The 20380-nt window shown below is 40.3% G+C and overlaps 1 protein-coding gene across 1 annotated transcript in view; it reads right to left on the reverse strand.

The window, feature by feature from the left end:
- LOC124280217 (C-Jun-amino-terminal kinase-interacting protein 4-like) overlaps positions 1–20380 on the reverse strand; it is a 102506-nt gene that overhangs the window by 49884 nt on the left and 32242 nt on the right. The window contains 12 exon segments of the mRNA XM_046716113.1: positions 7323–7390; positions 7794–7814; positions 7816–7872; positions 8800–9049; positions 9697–9765; positions 12054–12110; positions 12994–13221; positions 14349–14526; positions 15032–15187; positions 17345–17365; positions 18403–18628; positions 19453–19635. Of these exon segments, the coding sequence (XP_046572069.1) occupies positions 7323–7390; positions 7794–7814; positions 7816–7872; positions 8800–9049; positions 9697–9765; positions 12054–12110; positions 12994–13221; positions 14349–14526; positions 15032–15187; positions 17345–17365; positions 18403–18628; positions 19453–19635 (1514 nt within the window).

The raw sequence follows: 20380 nt of genomic DNA on the forward strand, positions 1-20380 counted from the left end.
ACAAAAAGAGAACATGAAAAAGATTTACTGTAATTTAGCTTCTGTGAATCTGTGAAACCATTATCTCTTTCCCAGTGACAAGCAATTGACAAAAATGTAATTTTTCAAGTAAATTGATACTTTTATAGTTATCCTGATATTTGATGTTCTTTATATCCAATAATGGGGCATTGAATTACAACTGCAACTCCTTATTCATCAAACTAGCAGTGAAATGCAAGAAACTTTGAAAAAATAAAACATCACCTGGAATTCTCATAACTATCGATTATGTAGTGCAGAAATGTCAATCGCAATCGCGGACCTTGCCCCAACATAATTGCAGAATTTTGGTTGATATTGGTTTTTGCAAATATGCATAGATAAATCATAAGAAACTATTACATATTTTACATTCAAAACAGCATGAACACTACAGGGTAAATCTTCTTTAACAAAAACCCAACCTTCTTCATGACCATCCGACCTAGTTTGGCTAAGAATGCACACTGATATTAAGACAGTCTAATCTACTCTTCCTATAAATATTTGATACATGACCAGAGCCAATTCAGACAGGCAGCATCCAAAATTGCTCATGGAGACATGCATAAAACGACTGAGTTATTGTTCATCTAAAGATTTTCAATAGGAATCAGAGGCGGTCAGATTGATGGTCTACTTACCAGTAGTTTATGAACCCACCTCTGAAGCCCCACGCAAAGATTCAGCTTCATTGTCATTGTAACTTTGAGACGTCTGCCATAACATGTGATATCAATAACTGGGTATTTTTGTGGTTAAATGCCATACTCAGAATTATTCCAGCTATATGATGGCTGTCTGTTTATAATCGAGTCTTGACCAGACAGACACATCAGAGACTGATGTTCTGAGGAGCCATCTATGCTATATATACACACTGCCATTTAGATTGTGGTCAAATGTAACACATGTCTTGTCTGGACCAGAATCTATATATGTCACTTGGAAAGTGGTATCTCAAATATAACATATTATGTTACATCTGACCACAATCTAAATGTGTTTGTGTGTGAGCAAGCGAGTGAGTGAGTGAGTGAGTGTGGGTTTGAGTGAGTGAGTGAGTGAGTGAGTGTGGGTTTAAATGAGTGAGTGAGGATGGGTTTGAGTGAGTGTTTGTTGTTGAACACCACACTCAGCAATATTCCAGCTATATGGCGGCAGTCTGCAAATAATTAAGTCTGGACTAGACAATCCAGCGATCAACATCATGAGCATCGATCTATGCATCAATCTGGGATACGAGGACATGCATCAACCAAGTGAGAGAGTCTGACCATCCGATCCACAATGTACAAGAGAGTGAGAGAGACAGAGAGTGAGGAGTGAGTTAGTGAGTGAGTGAGTGAGTGAGTGAGTGAGTGAGTGAGTGAGTGAGTGAGTGAGTGAGTGAGAGTGAGTGAGTGAGTGAGTGAGTGAGTGAGAGTGAGAGAGAGAGGCAGCGGCGTGCGTGCGTGTTTTTATGCACAGGGTACAAGACTGGCGATGTCACCTTGTATTCCGCGTACCTCAAAGTCTATTGCAGTGAGGCTGAATTGCTTTTCAAAATAATTCGGGTAAGCACTAACTTCACTTCTGAGGGTTTAAGCAGCAACATCTTTTCTGAAACAACAGCTTAAAGGGAGAGGCCCTTCTAAATCCCTTAGCTTGCTTGGCACGAGTGAAGCTAGTGTCAAGGGTCTAGATAAGGCAGCAGTGTCAGCCCAAAGTAAGGGTTCCATAGGTGCTGGGTCTTCTTCAAACACAGTAAGCTGTGTTAACTATGGACTGGCAGTAAAACTGCTTGACTGACTGACTGACTGATTGAATTTGGTTTTACGCAGCTTTTAGCAATATTCCAGCAACATCACTGCTGGGGACACGAGAAATGGACTTCACACATTGTACCCATGTAGGGATTCGAACCCGGGTCTTCGGTGTGACAAGCCAACACTTTAACCACTAGACTACCCCAAAGCCCCTAAAACTGCTTGAAGGGAGTGAGGGTAAGCCAGTGAAAGTTGTTTAGGACAAGCATCAGAAATACTCCAGCCTTATTAGGGCAACAGGCAACCAATCCATGCCATTGGGCTCCAGTGGTGCAATCATCCAACTTTCAGATCCTGATCACCCATCTTTCATTTATACTGTTGTTCTACTAAGCATGAGCTTATGAAAATTTACAATCTCCACTGAAATATTCCCTTCCAGGTCCAATAGACAGCCATATTTACAAAATACTCTAAACTTATTTATGTAATGACATGAAGTTTGATATGTTCAATTCATTTAATATATTTCAATAGACTGGTCATGATACAATACATGTGTAGATTTGCCAGAATAACAATATCAAAGCCATGAACTGAAAAAATCGTACTTCCGAGCAGTGAAAAAGTGGCAACAGACTGGTTCCTTTGGTTCTGCATTCATCACAAGAAGTAACAGTGAAGTTGACATGAAAGGTTGATTAAAAAACCCAGTTATTTTTCCCCATAGACTTCCTTAGTAACTTTATATTGTCTTAAAAAGAACCAGGTTGTTAATGACCATTAAATGTATATATATATATGTACCGTATGGCCTTAAAGCCACAATAAAACATAAATTTTGGCTAGGTTAACCAATTCCTTTTCCAAGTACAGAAAGTTGGACACACCAACTCCAGTTCCACTCCAAATGTCACCTACTTGAAAATATCTCTGTACACATTCAGCATTAGTCATTATGTTAAAAAAGACAGCTCTAAATATTGAAAAATATGGTCAATTTTAATTACTGGATTGATGTACATTTAAAAACCACAAAAATCTTACACAAAATCATCCAATCACAGCTGTCAGATGATTCACTCTGCCCTGAAAGGTGTTTGTTAAACTACGGAATCTGATTTGGTGTAATATAACCTTAAGCATTAGTTAAGTTGTTTCAGAAAGACAGTATTGGGTGAAGACTGCACAGGGAGCAGTTCGGTATCAATAAGCGATAAGGTTGAGATGATACACAGAATATCAAAAATACGATCTTCCACTGATATATGATACGTACAGATATGTTTGATGACACAGTGGGGTAGCCTTTTGGTTAAAGCATTCGCTTGTCAGTTCGATTCCCCACATTGCTGCAATGTGTGAAGCCCATTTCTGGTGTCTCCCCCCATGCTATTGCTGGAGTATTGCTAAAAGTGGCGTAAAACCCAACCCATTACATTTTGATAACTTTAAATAGGAATAAATGTGATCTTTAAAAGTTGTCCACATCCTGCAAATTTTGGTTTTGTGTAACCTTAAGGCTGCTCTTTCATAAAGAAAACTGTGGGTTCCCAAAACAGCACATGAAAGTCCTGCCAAACTGGATTACAAGAGAAGCCCTGCAGATACAGATTCTATAAAGTTCATGCTTGCCCTGTTTATGTCTGTGAAGTCCTGAAATAACTTAAAGTTGCAGCTGTAGATTCCTTGAAATAGCAAATGATGTCTGAGACCTTCCTTGCTCAGACAGGTCACAACACAAAATGGCTTACTTTTGTATACCACCAGGAAGTCTTCAAGAAGGCTTGATACCAAATCCATTACAATTTACACAGTTTGGTAAATCCTAGGATTTCTAGCTGTGCCATGGGGCAACTTGAGCTCTTGAATCAACTATAATGAGAATGATTTCCTCTTCTAGCAAAAGTACAATTAATATGGTCCAAGCCTTAATCCTGTCTGATTAGAGGACTATGTGCACAGATCAATAGGCATACTTTCAAATCAACTCTTGACTAGTAATAATCTCTACTTTTCATCTTCTGAGAACACCTCAAGTCCCCTCTCCTCACTGGACAGCTGGAATCGTGTATTCAGTAGATTCAGTAGACCCTTCTGCAAGTGTCAGCCCTGTTAAACTTGTTAGTCTCTTACTTTCAGAGGCAGAATTTCTTTTGTAGTTCACCCGTGAAGGTCCGGGTTAGAATTGATATTCAGTAACCCATGCTTGTCGTAAGAGGCGACTAATGGGATCGGGTGGTCAGGCTCACTGATTGGGTTGACACATGTCATCGTATCCCAATTCGATGTTCATGATGTTGATCCCTGGATTGTCTGGTCCAGACTCGATTGTTTACAGACCGGTTAGCAGGTTAGCATGGACAAATGGAGACTTTCACACAAACAGGCTTCAGATCAAGTACTGCAACTTGAATTATATTTTAACTCAACTAGCAACTATTGCAATATGATACTAAGCAAAGACAATTACTTTAACAAGCGTGGAAAAACTGAATGCTGATTACCAGTTAAATATCAATTCAACTGTAGCACAATTAGTGAACACATTTTGTTCATCAGTGAGTGAGTGAGTTAAGTTTAGTTTTGTGCCACTTTTAGTAATATCCCAGCACATTCATGGCAGGAGACACCTGGAATGAGCTTCTCAAATTGTACCCATGTGGGGAATTGAACCTGGGCCTTTGGCATGACGAGCGAACGCTTTAACCACTAGGCTACCCCACAGTCCACATCAGTTTTGGAAAATTAGTCGAAAAAGTCTGCTCAACCAAAGGCTGACTGCTGATCACATTCTCAAAAATACAAACAACTATACTTAATATCATTACATGCATATCTTAACATTCATACCAAATATGTACCATATGTACTTTCAGAACATGTTTGGATGATTTTCTAAAGCAACTGATAACACTTGAAATATTAGAGAATTTAGGAATCATAGAAGCAGGTGCTTGCTTGACATTTTCCAGCTGCATCAGTCTGTCAGAAGAAGAATCTGACTGCATTTTGATTCAGGTTATGAGGTGCAGTGAAGGTCAAATTTCAATATGCCCCACTTCAAATAACCCAGATACAAAATATCATCAGCAACAAAAACGTTATACTTGTTTGCTTGAACATATTCTCGAACAACTGAAGCAGTTAACACAACTGAGCTCAAGAAAAGTTTTGGCTTAATTAGGCAGGAGACTAGCATCATAAAATAACGCTTCACAGAGCAATCTTAGCGCAATGAAGATTGTGAGTCACTATTAAAGGACGGACTTATGATTACAGCCCTAACATCACGACAAGGTCAAGCTTGTATTTGGATAGTTACACAACACAAGAATCAACCAATAAGAGGGTTTTAAATATGGCTGTGCTTTGAGACAAGAAATTGATTAGATCAAAATCTTTTGAAGAAATATAGCTAAGTCCCAATCCACAAAGCCTTTTCAACGTTACAAAGTATCGTAACTATAAATTCATGAAATGCTTCAGATACTGCACTGCTATGAGTGAGTGAGTGAGTGAGTTGTCTAACTACAAAAGAGTGAGTGGGTGAGTTTAGTTTACGCTGCACTCAGCAATATTCCAGCTGTAAACAAGTGTTTGCCACTGATATGGCAATGTCCCCCGCCGCTAAAGAATGGAATATCTCTATTTACTACTTTTTATCTTTTGGTCACATAAAAGATGCCTGAAATGACTGGTGTCTGCATAATCACCCAATGTAGGCTGTCAACATAATTGAAAACATTGGGTGCAATGATTTATGAGATATCACGTTTAAATAAGTTTGAAAAGTGGTCAAAGTGTCGTGGTGACCTTGAAGGTAAGGTCAAGGTCACCCAAATCACCTGGTGTCTGCGTAATCCCCCAGTGTAGGATGTCACCAAATTTGAAGACATTGGGTACAACAGTCCATGAGAAGTTGCGTTAACAAGAGTTTGAACAGTGTTCTAAGTGTCATGGTGACCTTGAAGATAAGGTCAAGGTCACCCCAATCAACTGGTGTCTGTGTAATCCCCCAATGAAGACACTGGGTACAACAGTTCATGAGATAGCGCATTAACAAGAATCGGGACGTACATACGTCTGGGCCAGACAATCCAGTGATCAACAGCATGAGCATCGATCTGCGCAATTGGGATACAATGACATGTGTCAACCAAGTGAGCGAGCCTGACCATCCGATCCTGTTAGTCGCCTTTACCACAAGCATGAGTTACTGAAGATCAATATTCTAACACGAACCTTCACGGTATGCAATGCTCTGAACAATTGGGGATCAGGACACTAGAACGATTGGTTCAAACATGCTAGTTTTCAAGTGGTTGTAGATATCAACGCAAGTCAACAACAACAGAAGATGGACAAGTTACAATATCTATGCTGACTAGAACTGAGTCATACAAACATATCAACTCTATGTGACAGCTCTTGTCATACAAGAAATCCTTGTATGAAATAGATACAAGCATTGTCACTAAGGTTACATAATCCCCCGCCGCAAATTATCAAATCAAACTTATAAAGTAATGAAAGTTTAAGATGAAGTTAAATGTCAACAAAAACATTATCTTGCTCTTTAGTCTTTAGTCTTTGAATGTCATAGTGTATGAAATATGCGAAACTAGTACTAAAGAAATTGCTTATTGAAAAACATTCAAGGGAGGTCTTGAAAGTCTATGAAGAAAATCCAGTGAACCGTTCTTAAAATATCTTGCTGACAATTCAGGTTAACATTCTGAAATCTTCATAGTGTCGTCGTGACCCTACAAATTATGTGAAGGTCACCAAAATTGCCCTGGGCCTTCCCTAGATGAAGCTTGGTGTAAATATGAAGAAAATCCACTGAATATTTTTTGGTGATATCTTGCTGACTATCTTAACAAGTAATTGAATATGCTGAAATCTTCAAAGTGTCTCTGTGACCTTGAAACTTAAGTGAAGGTCACCAAAATCGACTGGGCCCTGCACCTTCCCTGGATGAAGCTTGGTGTCAAATATAAAGAGAAACTCCAGTGAATGGTTCTTGAGGTATCTCGCTGACAAGCATAACATGTAATTTATTATGCTGAAATCTTCAAAGTGTCGCCATGACCTTGAAAATTATGTGAAGGTCACCAAAATCGACTGGGCCCTGCGCCTTCTCGAGATAAAGCTTGGTATTGAATATGACTTGGACCTTTCTTATAGTGTGATGAACCCAGGTACCAAATATGAAAAGAATCTAGTGAACGGTTCTTCAGATATTCCAATCCGTACGTACGTACGGAGCCAATATATGTACTATATCCCCCGCTTAGCGTTAAACGCACGGCCGGGGATAATAAAATGTTTGTTTGTTGTTTGAAGCAACACTGAGCAATATTCCAGCTATATGGTAAATAATCGAGTCTGGACCAGACAATCCATCGATCAACAGCATCAATCTATGCAGTTGGGATACAATGACATGTGTCAACCAAGTCAGCGGACCCACCTGTTACGACAAACATGGGATACTGAAAACCAATTCTAACCCTGATCTTCGCAGGTAAGATGTAAAATGAGACCTACCTGCCGCCCTGTGAAATATGGCCACTGTTCCATCAGCCAGGGCCACCATGACACGACCTTTCACATGGCTGCAATACAAGCAACATCAACCTCTGATTCCAGTTCTTTCAGTCAGCACCAAAAAACATGATCTAAGAACTTAATTCAAGAAAACAATATGAGTTAAAAACAAGGTACAATGGTTAACAGATCAGTTGTGCAGGAAATACAATCCAGTCAGGAAATATTCCCCAAACAGTTTCCGAATCTCTGAATGGATGAGATGGACTCTAAGGATTTGATGGATAAGAATCTGCACCTTAAACAATGTTAGAACTTGTTTTCCCACAAAATTCGATTCGATTCCCCAAATTAAATCTTTTTAATGAACAGAGCACATGCCTCACACCTGCAATTAGTCACATGGAAGAGAATAGCTAACACAAAGGCTGTACAATATATTGTTGCATACAGTGTTGTAATGACACTTACACAATGCTGAGAATGGAATCGAAGTTTGACAGAATGCAGACACCTCCTCCACTGGGCCACAGCTGAGTGCACATATAAACTGGAACAGAAAACAATGAGTGAGTGAGTTGTGTTTAACTCTGAGTTGTGCAGAATCTCAAATAGATCACAACACAACTGCTTCAGAGTGTTAATAAAGGAGTCTGATTTAGAGTTCAGGATGAGTGAGTGAGTGAGTGGGTGAGGATGGGTTTGAGTGAGTGTTCGTTGTTGAATCGCGCCACTCAGCAATATTTTAGCTATATGACAGCAGTCTGTAAATAATCAAGTCTGGACCAGACAATCCAGTGATCAACATCAGGAGCATCAATCTATGCAGCTGGGATACGATGACATGTATTAACCAGGTGAGTGAGTCTGACCACCCGATCCCGTTAGTTGCCTCTTACGACAATCATGGGTTGTTGAAGACAAATTCTAACCCAGATCTTCACAGGCTGTGTGAGCAAGTGAGTGAGATGGGTTAAACACTGCTGGGAACAGTATTCTAGTTATAACATGGAGTGTCAGGGTGATGCAGGAGGAAATCCTGGACTGATGCAGTCCCAATATTTGACACTAAGGTGAAACCCTTTAGCATGGGTATGGTGCACACAAACTAAGAAACTCAATAGGGTGAGCTGGGACTTGAACCACTACCATTTGTCTCTGGCTTTCTAAAGGATGCAACATTGCTTGAGAAACTGCAGCACCGTAGAAAACTGGACCAACCCTGAGTTTGGGAGGAACAGAAGGCAGTTGGCAGAAGATGCTATTGAGGATGCATAAAAGCTAACAGACTGTTTCTCAACAGCTTACATCTTGACACATGGGGTAGTGATCAGCGTATATGCATCTGGTAATACAGGCAACGTGATGTTTGTAAGCAGGAGATCACCACTGATGACAGTGGGAGAACTGAAACAAAAAAGAGCTGAAGGCTAGATTGAGGACTACAGTCACTCCAGAGACAGAACCCAAGCCTCACCTGCCACTCTGTGAGCCCATCCACATGGTGGGGAGGAGACTGCTCATCTTCTCCAGCTCGCCATACTGCAGCTCGTTGTCAGCAGCGATGGACGATATGCCCTCCTTGTCCAGCTCCTCCTGATCCTGCAGACGCTTCTCTCCACCTGACGATGTCGAGTTGGGTGTGGCTGTTCCTGACGACACTGGGGAACCTGTTGCTCGAAACACGGTTGGCTTGATGCTCTCGAGTGTCGTGGCTCCAAGAGGATCTACAACAAATATGGAACATCATGGTTTTTACAAGTGTACTTCACAATATTTTTATTCTATCAATGAACTCTTTTGTTATTAGTGAGAGTATCCAGACTGTCAGTTTAAACTTTCCTTAGTACTTGGATCAATATATTGATTACATTCATAATGTTCCGGTGAAAGAAAAAATTACTGCTCAGCAACTTGATCTTCAAAGCAATGGTAATGATATGACACTCATTTGGCTTCCTTAACATAGAGTATGTGAGCATGATTTTAAACCACTTTTATGACTATATCTAGGGTAATCTAGCATAATCACAGCTGGACACCAGAACTTCTCTAAAGACACTGGAATTCAAATTCATGATGAGCAATCACCATAAATACTATGCTACACTTCCAGACTTTTTCACACAGGATATGGACAACATTCTGTGGAGATGGACACTCAGGGCAGAGTAAGTGAGGGAGTTGGGTTTTATGCCGCTTTCAGCAATATTCCAGCAATATCATGGCGGGGATACTGGAATTGGGCTTCACATATTGTACCCATGTGGGAAATCGAGCCCGGGTCTTCAGCATGACGAGCCAACGCTTTAACCACTAGGCTACCCCACTGCCCCTCACTCAAGCCAGCAGTGTGTGGAGAAGGTTCACCTACCTTCATCATGGGCCTCCTTGTTGATCTCATTGTACGCCTTTTCCCTTGCTTCTCCGCTGTCACCATCATCTGCAAATATGAAACACACCATATCACACTGCTGCAGTCATTCATGCCTATTGAGGATATTGGCCAAATATGAAACACACCATATCACACTGCTGCAGTCATTCATGCCTATTGAGGATATTGGCCAAATATGAAACACACCATATCACACTGCTGCAGTCATTCATGCCTATTGAGGATATTGGCCAAATATGAAACACACCATATCACACTGCTGCAGTCATTCATGCCTATTGAGGATATTGACCAAATATGAAACACACCATATCACACTGCTGCAGTCATTCATGCCTATTGAGGATATTGGCCAAATATGAAACACACCATATCACACTGCTGCAGTCATTCATGCCTATTGAGGATATTGGCCAAAACACACCATATCACACTGCTGCAGTCATTCATGACACACACCATATCACACTGCTGCAGTCATTCATGCCTATTGAGGATATTGGCCAAAAATGACACACATCATATCACACTGCTGCAGTCATTCATGCCTATTGAGGATATTGACCAAATATGAAACACACCATATCACACTGCTGCAGTCATTCATGCCTATTGAGGATATTGACCAAATCCAACTACATCTCATTTAGTAGTGTGTTTGTAATATGGTTACACATTGGGATGAATCACAAGTCTCTTGATGTTCAAACTGTCTGTCTCTGTACAGTTACAAACTTACAATGCAATAAAAGCAGACCAAATTTTGGTGGCTGGGAAATTAACAAGTGAGTGAGTATGGTTTTATGCCACTTTTAGCAATATTTCAGCAATATCACAGCAGGGGACACCTGAAATGGGCTTCACATATTGTACCCAGGTGGGGAATTGAACCCGGGTCTTTGGCGTGACAAGCGATTGCGTTAACCCCTATGCTACCTTGTCTTTAAACTGAAACTGCTTAAAATCCACCAATCACTATTGGACAGACATCAGTTGGATGTTGACATTGGCTATGCTCTGTCCTACCTAATAGTGAACTATTGATCTCAACTGGCTTGGCTTTTATAACAGACTGTTAACAAACCTGATCGTTTTATGTCAATAGTTCTTCACGATTTTTTAATCAGAAACCAATAATGTTACCAGGATGATTGTGGCAGGGTAAAGTTTAATTAGTGTGTGAAATCTATAACAAGTTAAGGTAAGAAACAAATCAGTCATCAGGAGTATAAATTAATTTTGATTTTCCCTACATCTACCTAATGGTAAAAGTGTATTTACACTATTCAAATAATTTCTCTTGATGAAGTAAACAGGCCAGAACAGGGACCCTCACAACTGATCCCAGAAGTTGACCATGTCAAGACAAATAATTTGTTCTATTGTATCTAAATTCACTTCAAAGTTTATGCAGCCTTTTAAACCATCCTCTGTTTAACACTAGACAAACTGCTACAAATCAGAAAATGGTTTTCTAGTAGATGATTCAATATTCATCACATAATTATTATTATTGGATATTTATATAGCGCACATATCCATGCACTAGTGCATGCTCAAGGCGCTGGTATTTTCCCCCTCGATCATTGGATGTCAATCTCAACGGCACATCGTATTATCAATCTCAGATCCCTAGAGATCATACATCTCTTGCTGCCACAAGGCGCACCGAGTTATTGTGGCTTTCCCATCCTTACGAGGTACCCATTCACAGCTGGGTGGACTGGGACACATAGTCACAGTACTTTGTCCAAGTTTACTGCACGTTGCTGTACCCACAACTAGGTGTTTACACATATTCATGTGTCCACCATCTGGCCATATACCAACGGATTCGTGGGTTCTTTTAAGTGCACAGGGTTGTGTACTGTACTCTAGGGGTTATGACAACACTGAAAGAGTCTGCACACAAAGTTGACTCAAAGGTTTTTACACCCGGTCACAGGTGGGCTTGATCCCAGCACCTCATGCCCGCTGGATCACTAGACAGGCGCCTTAGCCAGCTCGCCCACCACGCCCCACATAACTAGTCGATCTTAATCAAGTGACAAGTCAATGTACATGGTCAATATCAATCATGTGATATGGGGTCTATGTTGACATGTATTGTTTCATCACAAACCAATTAGATGTAATACACCAGAAGCAAGAATCTCAGTTAGTGGTATGACCAAAGACAACATCTCCAGTCCTTCCTGAAATTTTCTACCAACAGCTCCAACAGCAGACTTGGGTTGATTTTATTCTTGATGAATGATGTAAAAAGTGAAAGCCATCTGTATACAATATTACAGCATGTCCAAATCTGGTAACAGGTATGGTAGCCAACCTACCTGTGACAGCCTCGGCAAGAGCTGATGCAACCTCTGCATCTGTTTCAGGACTCAGCTCTGGAATTAAAACATTTGAAGACCTTTATTTTTGGAATGGAGAGTGGAGCTCATGTATGTACATGTAAGTACTACAAAAGCGGAAATGTAAGGAAAGCCAACAGTAAATTAGGGCATTTAAACAGAACTGACAAGTAATCAGTACTATAACAAAGGGTTTGACAATAATATATTTTCTCCCTTGTGTGTATTAGTGGTGGTCCAATTAATTGAAATAATCGAAGATTGGTCGCAGTGACTAAACGACCAAGCAATCAAACATATTTTCTCATAATCAAACGCAACCAATCTTGGAACACTTGTTTGCATCAACAATATTTATCACAAGGTTGCTTTTGTCTGTGTCATTAAATTTACCTTTCATAAGCACAAGCTCGTTCCAAGTAATGATTGAATTTATCTTAAAGAATCCAAGAAATCTGTGTTCCTAACATACTAATAATCCTTTTAATATGCAAAATTTGCAAATGGATTTTGTTTAATTTGCAAAAAAACAAAACAAATTACTACGTTTTTTCTTTATTTTTTACAAAGACAACAGGAACATTTGATAAATGACGCTAACCAATTATTTTCGATGATTGATCGGTTGTAATGGACCAATGATCAATTATGAGATTTTAACCAATTCCAAACACTAGTGTGTATTACTTCAAAATGCCACTCAAAGACTTTAAGGGGTATGCATGTTCAACACTCAATGCTAAAATATGATGAAGGACACAATCAGCTCAGACACACATGCCCTACTCGATCCACATATCACTGGGTTCCCATGAAAAGCATGGATGTTCTGGACCCTTTTTCATCTGGAATCATGACAGGTGGTCACATCTGTTTATTGCAATGAAGATATTATTTGTTTAGCAAAAGTGACACCTACCTCTGGACCTCCTGCGTGGAGGGGACCCTGCTGGAGAGGCTTCAGAGCTAGCTTCTTGACCTGTGGTGCCAGTGGAACACTGGACGAAAGTTATCCCCCCTACCCCATTGCTGTCTCCGTTCTGGTCAGCAGAGGTGCTGCCCTCCGACACAACAGTCTCCTTGGGGAGTGGTGGTGCTTCTGCCTTGAGGATCTCCTCTGCCACAGGGTAGTCTGATTCCATGGCTCCTGAGAGGGGGAAAACCAGTCTTGTTAACAATGGGATCACAGTAACATTGCTAATGACCCTGACCCTGCCAAAACAGTTTACTAGCCAATTTTGATAATAACATGTTGGAAATATGTACATGAGTATGGAATTATGCTTTAATATATAGCAATACTTTGATAACATGACATGAAATGGGAATCAAACCCAAGAGAACTCTTTAACTACCAGCTTCAGACATTCTACTGCACAGATGACATAATGCTGACATAGTGAGTGAGTGAGTTTAGTTCTATTCCGCTTTGAGCAATATCATGCCAGGGAACGCGAGAATTGGGCTTCACACATTGTACCTATGTGGGGAATCGAACCCAGGTCTTCGGCGTGACGAGCAAATGCTTTAACCACTGAGCTACCCCTCCGCCCTTAATGCTGACATAGCAAGATTGGGCTCCATACATTGCAGTTTTGAAATTACAAATAGATGTCAAGGGGTGCTCAATGCCCATAATTAGAGATTCAAGGGCTCTAAACTATAAATTGTATATTTATAACACTTATCCTATCTCACATTGTAATAAAAAACTCAAGGATAAACATTCCAAACCGCGACATTGTACCCATGAGGGACAATGGAACCCAGATCTTCAATTTGATGAAGTGATGCTGTAAGCACATGCCTACCATTCACCAATGCAGGTGAGTAGTGTTGGGAATTGGTTAAAATCTCATAATTGATGATTGGTTTATTACAACCGATCAATCATCGAAAAAAATTGGTTAAGCGTCATTAATTTAATTTGTTAATGCACATAAAAATAAGGAATAAACATGTAGTTCTTTTTTGGGTGTTTTGGCAAAATTTCACATCTTTAAAAGGATGACTAGTATGTCAGGAACATAAATTTCTTGGAGTCTTTAAGATAAATTCAATCATGACTTGAAGCTTGAGCTTGTAGTGCTTATGAAATGTAACAGACAAAACCAACCTTGTGAAACATATTGTATATGAAAACAAGTGTTCCAGAATTGTTTGTGTTCGATTATGAGAAAACATGATCAATTGCTTGGTCATTTAGTCACTGCGACCAATCTTTGATTATTTCAATTAATCGGACCACCACTGCAGGTGAGTGGTCTTGCTTACCTGGCACGCTGGCTATACAGAGCATGTGGGTTGAGGACACCCGGAAGGAGTCGAGGATGTCCCCTGGGTTGTTGGAGTCAATGACAGACACTCTGCTGGTGGAGTGTGTGCTGGTGCAGATCCATACCAGAGACGAAAACTGCTCCTTGTCTGCAGACTTCAAGTTTTTCTCATGTTCCTGAAAATCAACAGCAAACAGTAATGAAATAAGTTAAAGTGGCATTTTAGAAGCGGTACTATAGAGAGTGAGTGTGTGAATGAATGAATGTGGTTTTACACCCCTTTTAGCAATATTCCAGCAATATCACAGTGGGGGAACACCAGAAATGGGCTTCACACATTGTACCCATGTGGGGAATCAAACCCAGGTCTTCGGCATGACAAGCAGACGCTTTAACCATTAGGCTACCCCACCGCCCCCAGTGAAGACAAGGGGTGACTTATGGAGAAGAGGCTAGCAATCAACACTACATAATCCATTTCCTTGCCTGCACTCTTATGTTCATAAAGACTAGACTCAAGGCCATAGTGACCATGACTACCTCTTAATTGACAGGTCGAAGCTACAACATATAAGTGAAAACAGCATAAACCAGGGATCAGAAATGTCAACATTAATTTGACTTAGCAGACACCAACATACCAGCAGAAGTGACCATCTTTCTACCAATGCACCTCCTCACCTTGAGTTCTTGGTTGAGTTTCTCAACTTCATCCTTTGTTTCCCTCCGTGCATCGGCCTCCTCGGGTGCGTTGGCGTAGAAGACACTGGCTCCCACCATGGAGCCACCATCTCTCGTCTTACCACCTGTCAGGTTCACTCCAGCCGCACACCAGATCTAAGGGAGATAACCAAACCTCTCACAGTTCTTAGGAACAAAGAACACTGACAAGAAGGTTCTACACCATGACCAGCGATGAGCGATATTGTACATGACTACAGTCACAGAACATGGGCAGGCCTCAACTAAACAATCTGAGTATGACAACACACAATCATTAAGTGGCCCATTTCACAAAGTAATATTAGCACTACAAGTGTCACAACTCATCAGTCTCACACAGCTGTTGTGCTATGGGTGATCACAGTTGAGAATTCTGTTTCCCTCTGGCTAACCTACTCAGCAGCCAGAGTGACAAGATGGCGTCCTCCTCATCCCATCCCATGAATGAAGCAAATGTAATGAGAACAAATTCTGCCCAAAATTCTCACGAATTATCAGCTTGCATTATGGAATTTAACCAATTACTGACCATGCCCCTCTCACAAATTATTTTTTTCATCTATTTCTTGTCACTGACTGAAGCAAACCACCTATAAGTATGGATGACAGTCATTTCAGTATTTTAGTTATTTTTCATGACCACACTAACAAATAGCACTTCAATTACAATCAGCACTCTGTATTCAAGACAATTTTTTGTCTTACATTTTCATGTGAAATTATGAGCATGTTGAAACACAACACATTCCCATACATCATACTACACCAGACTGCCACACACAACTGTCTCTGTTTTTCAAAAAAAATTGAAAATTGCAACATCAAAACATGTGGGAGAAAATTAAAATATGTCATCATAGCAAAGGGATCATAGAGGGCAAGAACTGGTGACCATGAGGACAAAAGACTTACATACATAATGGGTTCAAAACAAAAAAGGTAAAACTATTTTTAGTTTTCCCGATAGTGGCTACCATCCTCAAATGAAAGACAATAATGAAAAATCAATGGATGATATCATGCAGGTTTCATCGCTGCCAACATCTCTTGTTCTTAAACAAAAGCAACTGAATACATCCTTTGTAACCACTGACTACCACAAAACTACAATATCAAAGTAAATACCTTCAAACACAATAACCATACACTTAGATGGCATCATGATTAATATTAAAGACAGAAAAAAACATTTAATCAATCTTGCTGAAAACACATTTTCACTTGGATACGACACTTCTCTGAATGAGTGAGTGAGTGAGTGAGTTTGGTTTTACGCCGCTTTTAGCAATATTCCAGCAATATCACGGCTGGGGACACCAGAAATGAGCTTCACACAATGTACCCATGTGGGGATTCGAACCCGTGTCTCCGGCGTGACGAGTCAACGCTTTAACCACTAGGCTACCCCACCACCCCTCTCTGAATGAATATTGAAGGACATCATCAGAACTAAGATCATGTCAGGTGAATCCTGAGCGAACTGCCCAGTGAAGGAGTGTGGGTTCTTCAACCAATCAAATGTCAGATTCCAGAAATGATTCACGGTCATTTCTTTACCACCACAATTTGGAAATTTCAGTTTTCAGAAATCATACATGCTTCACTAGCTTTTACTAGCAAGAACTCACTCAGACCTTCACAAGGAGAAGTATCACATCAGAATAAAAGATTTGATTTTATCATCTTAATGAAGTTGACTGGAAAGCATGCTTCATTAGCTTCTACCTGTGAGGACTTACTCCTGTTCTTATATCTCCACAAGGAGAAGTATCATACAGAGTAAAAGATCAGATTTTATAATATTCAATTGAAGACTCAATAACTGACTGACTGAGTTTAGTTTTACGCTGCTTTTAGCAATATCCCAGCAATATCATGGCGGTGGACACCAGAAATGGGCTTAACATATTGTGCCCATGTGGGGAATCGAACCCGGGTATTCGGCGTGACGAGCCAACGCTTTAACCACTAGGCTACCCCACCGCCCCTAAGACTCAATAAAACATGCTTAATAAAACATGGGTTTCCTTTTCACACATGTGTAAAACTCACACTTGAGTTTTCAAACTATTTCAGGTACCACACACACGGTATATATACACTGTATAACTACTATAAATAGGTGCTAATTAATATAGAAGTTTCAAATATCTTCATCTTAAATCATTGATGCCTATTGCTAATGTACTCAATTCTCACGGTGAAGCTGTTGATCATGAATTACACTAAAACATAATGAAATGACAAAAACACACGTGTTCTAGAACTCACATGAGACTCCCATGAGAGTGACTGTAAAAAAGGTGTTAGAGAAAAGTAAAACTAATTATATTTCAGATTGTGTTTTGCAGGAGTAAGGTATGAAACAAAAGTTTTGTTTAAACAGCAAAGAGAAGAATGTTCAGCAAGACAGACATTCAAGAAAGACACATGGACAATTAGTCACCTTCTTGGGCGAATTTAGACGTTAAAAGTAGTGTTAAATTAGAAAGGGAAGGTGAATAATTACTGGAAACATGATTAGAAAGTTGCCTGACCAAAAGGATCGGACACATTCTGTGCAATGCAACGTTTACCTGTGCACAGATGTTTAAACAGTGCTAATCCCTCACTCTTCATCAACCTAGAGCAGTTACTTGCCCTCAGAATTATTTTGTTTTAATGCCTCTTAAAACAGCATTTCAGTGATATCATTACTTTTATTTTGATAAAAATCTGAAAGCACAATATTGTTCTCTCTAACCAAGGATCATAATCAGGGCAAATTTGGATCGTGACACAAGTAAGGGACACAACTCTACCTAGGGACACAACTCTACCTAGGGTGCAACTCTACCTAGTGCACAAGACTACTAGTCACTAGTCACACCCACAGTCAGCAAATGAATTTCTTTGTTCATCAATACAAATTCGATGATTTCTTAACTGTTCTGAAGTTCTACCTATATAAGGCACTCATGGTTTGTTTCACAGCAGACTGACTGACTGACTAAGTTTGGTTTTACGCCGCTTTTAGCAATATTCAAGCAACATCACGGCGGGGAACACCAGAAATGGGCTTCACACATTGTGCTCATGTGGGGATTCGAACCCGGGTCTTCGGCGTGACGAGCCAACGCTTTAACCATTAGGCTACCCAACCGCCCCTGTTTCACAGCAGAAGTCAAGAACATAAAAGGACATATTGCTGGCGGACCTAAAAGTCATGAACCTACCTTGAAGCAGATTAGAAGAGAAGATAATTAGAACTAGGTAGCTATAGTGGAAGTTCTAAATCACAGCCAGACACAGACATGTGTAAGACAACTCATACAAGCCGTGTAGCTCACCTTGAGACCAAGTTCTTTCTCCAGGAGGGGGCGACAGTAGACAGGGACTGGGACAGGTACATGACTCTTGGAAGACTGCTCCCGAGGGAGCTGAGGGGTAAATTTGGCTGGCAGACTCCATCCATACGCCTGCATTCGTCCATCATCTTTCTTAACATGAGCCCGGACTTGTTTATACTGCTCTCTTCGCTCCTTTTCACGTTCTTTACGAGTTTTCTCGGCAGTTCTGTAAGAGATAACATAGCTGTGGTGAACTTTGAAGCATGCACAGAATTGTGTGTCAGTGTAAGATTCAGAGTCAGTTACCCAATCATATGTTCCTTGCCTACTAAATATGGTTTTTAGGTAACTCTTTTTCTTTGCCAAACTGTCATCTACCTTGACCAAACTTTCAAGACCAGGCTACTGGATAACAAAGAAAAAGTGATAAACAGACAATCTTGACCAAGGCTGGCTGATTGATATTAGTCAATAGTTTTGAACATTGTTTCAGTTGCATTAGCCTTCAAGTCTTTTGCAGAAAATCTATGTGTCGAATCATTCACCTTTACCACATTGACCTGACTGAATGTGAGTGACTGGATAAATTATGATAAATGTGTCCTAATTTTGCAAGAGGACCTGTAAATATTATCTCCTGGACCAGGCAAACTGTGACTGAGAGCATGAACAACTATTCATGCCTTTCAAACAGTGAAAAACAGTCAGCCAAGTCACAAAGCCTGATCATTTTAGTCCACAGTCCACAAGCACAGGTTACTGTGGACTAATTAGGCACTGGAATCCAAATGGATATGTTACCAAAATAACCAGGATCACAAGGATGAATCTGAGATTCAAACTCACAATCACTGGATCCAGGCATAACTAAGGGAAGCAATCTGCAAAGTGAATTTCAAGTACAACAGGCAGATCATGCCCTCAAACACTGCTGAACAAAGGCATAGAATATTCAATACAGAGTGATCCCAGCACAAGTCTTCTTAAAGGGAAGCTTTCAGAATTTCTATTCTTAATATGATAAGGATGAATGGGACTACATATACTTACGCATCATCTTGCAAGAACTCGTAGGCTTTGGACTTCTGTCCAAGGTTGTATTTCTCCCTCTGTTTCTTGTTGGGGTCTCCGACTGGCTGGACCTGGGTAGTAGGGGCATTGTACTTGACGGTGGCCACTGGCAGAGTGGCGCTACGCTTCGGCTTGTTGGGGGAGTTGAAGAGGTTGCTAAAGCTGCAACATGAACACACAGCATGCTTCATCACAGGACGATGTGATCAGTTGTCAGAGCTGGACATTTATCACTTGCTTTGTAAGCCATGCACCGCCATTGATCAAGGGAATTAGTTGAAGAAATGCAAGAAGTGGTAAGTAGATGTAAATATGAAAGGTTTTAGAGTTGAAAACAGACCCAGTTTAATGATGAGCTTAAATAACCTGTCCATCATTCAACCTCTTTCCAGGTATCTTTCAAACACAACTAACTTGTTTGTTTATTGTAAGGTGATGCAAGTTTGCAAGACATTTTGGAGGAATCGTGTATAATGGTTTCTTCAATCTTCTCTCCCGTATACAAGGAAATGGCAGCTTGTTTGTATGTTAGAAAGTATATAAAGAAGAACTGTCACAAAACTCTGTCCAAGGACTTGCTACCTTTCCATCGTTGTTTTACAGAATATGGATGACTCAATTGGATGTTATAAGCAATATACAAGTCAAGATTCAAGCACTGCAGCCAACCACCTGATGATGAGAATAGCAGGGTTGTTGCACAGACTCTCACTGTTCTTGGAGCCTGAGGAATGAACTTATAATGTACCGCCCATACATGGAGATCACTGTAGAGGTTGATGAATAGGCAACAAAGAATCTCATGTTATTTGTGGTATTGTTTCAGATTTTAATACTGCTGCCTCTCCAATGTCTGTCTGTAGTGCACATGATGTCCCTTACCCAGCTGCTAGTGCAGAAGCAGCTG

Source organism: Haliotis rubra, unplaced genomic scaffold (genome assembly GCF_003918875.1).
Source record: "Haliotis rubra isolate DU_JTF1 unplaced genomic scaffold, ASM391887v1 Scf262, whole genome shotgun sequence".
Lineage (NCBI taxonomy): Eukaryota > Metazoa > Mollusca > Gastropoda > Lepetellida > Haliotidae > Haliotis > Haliotis rubra.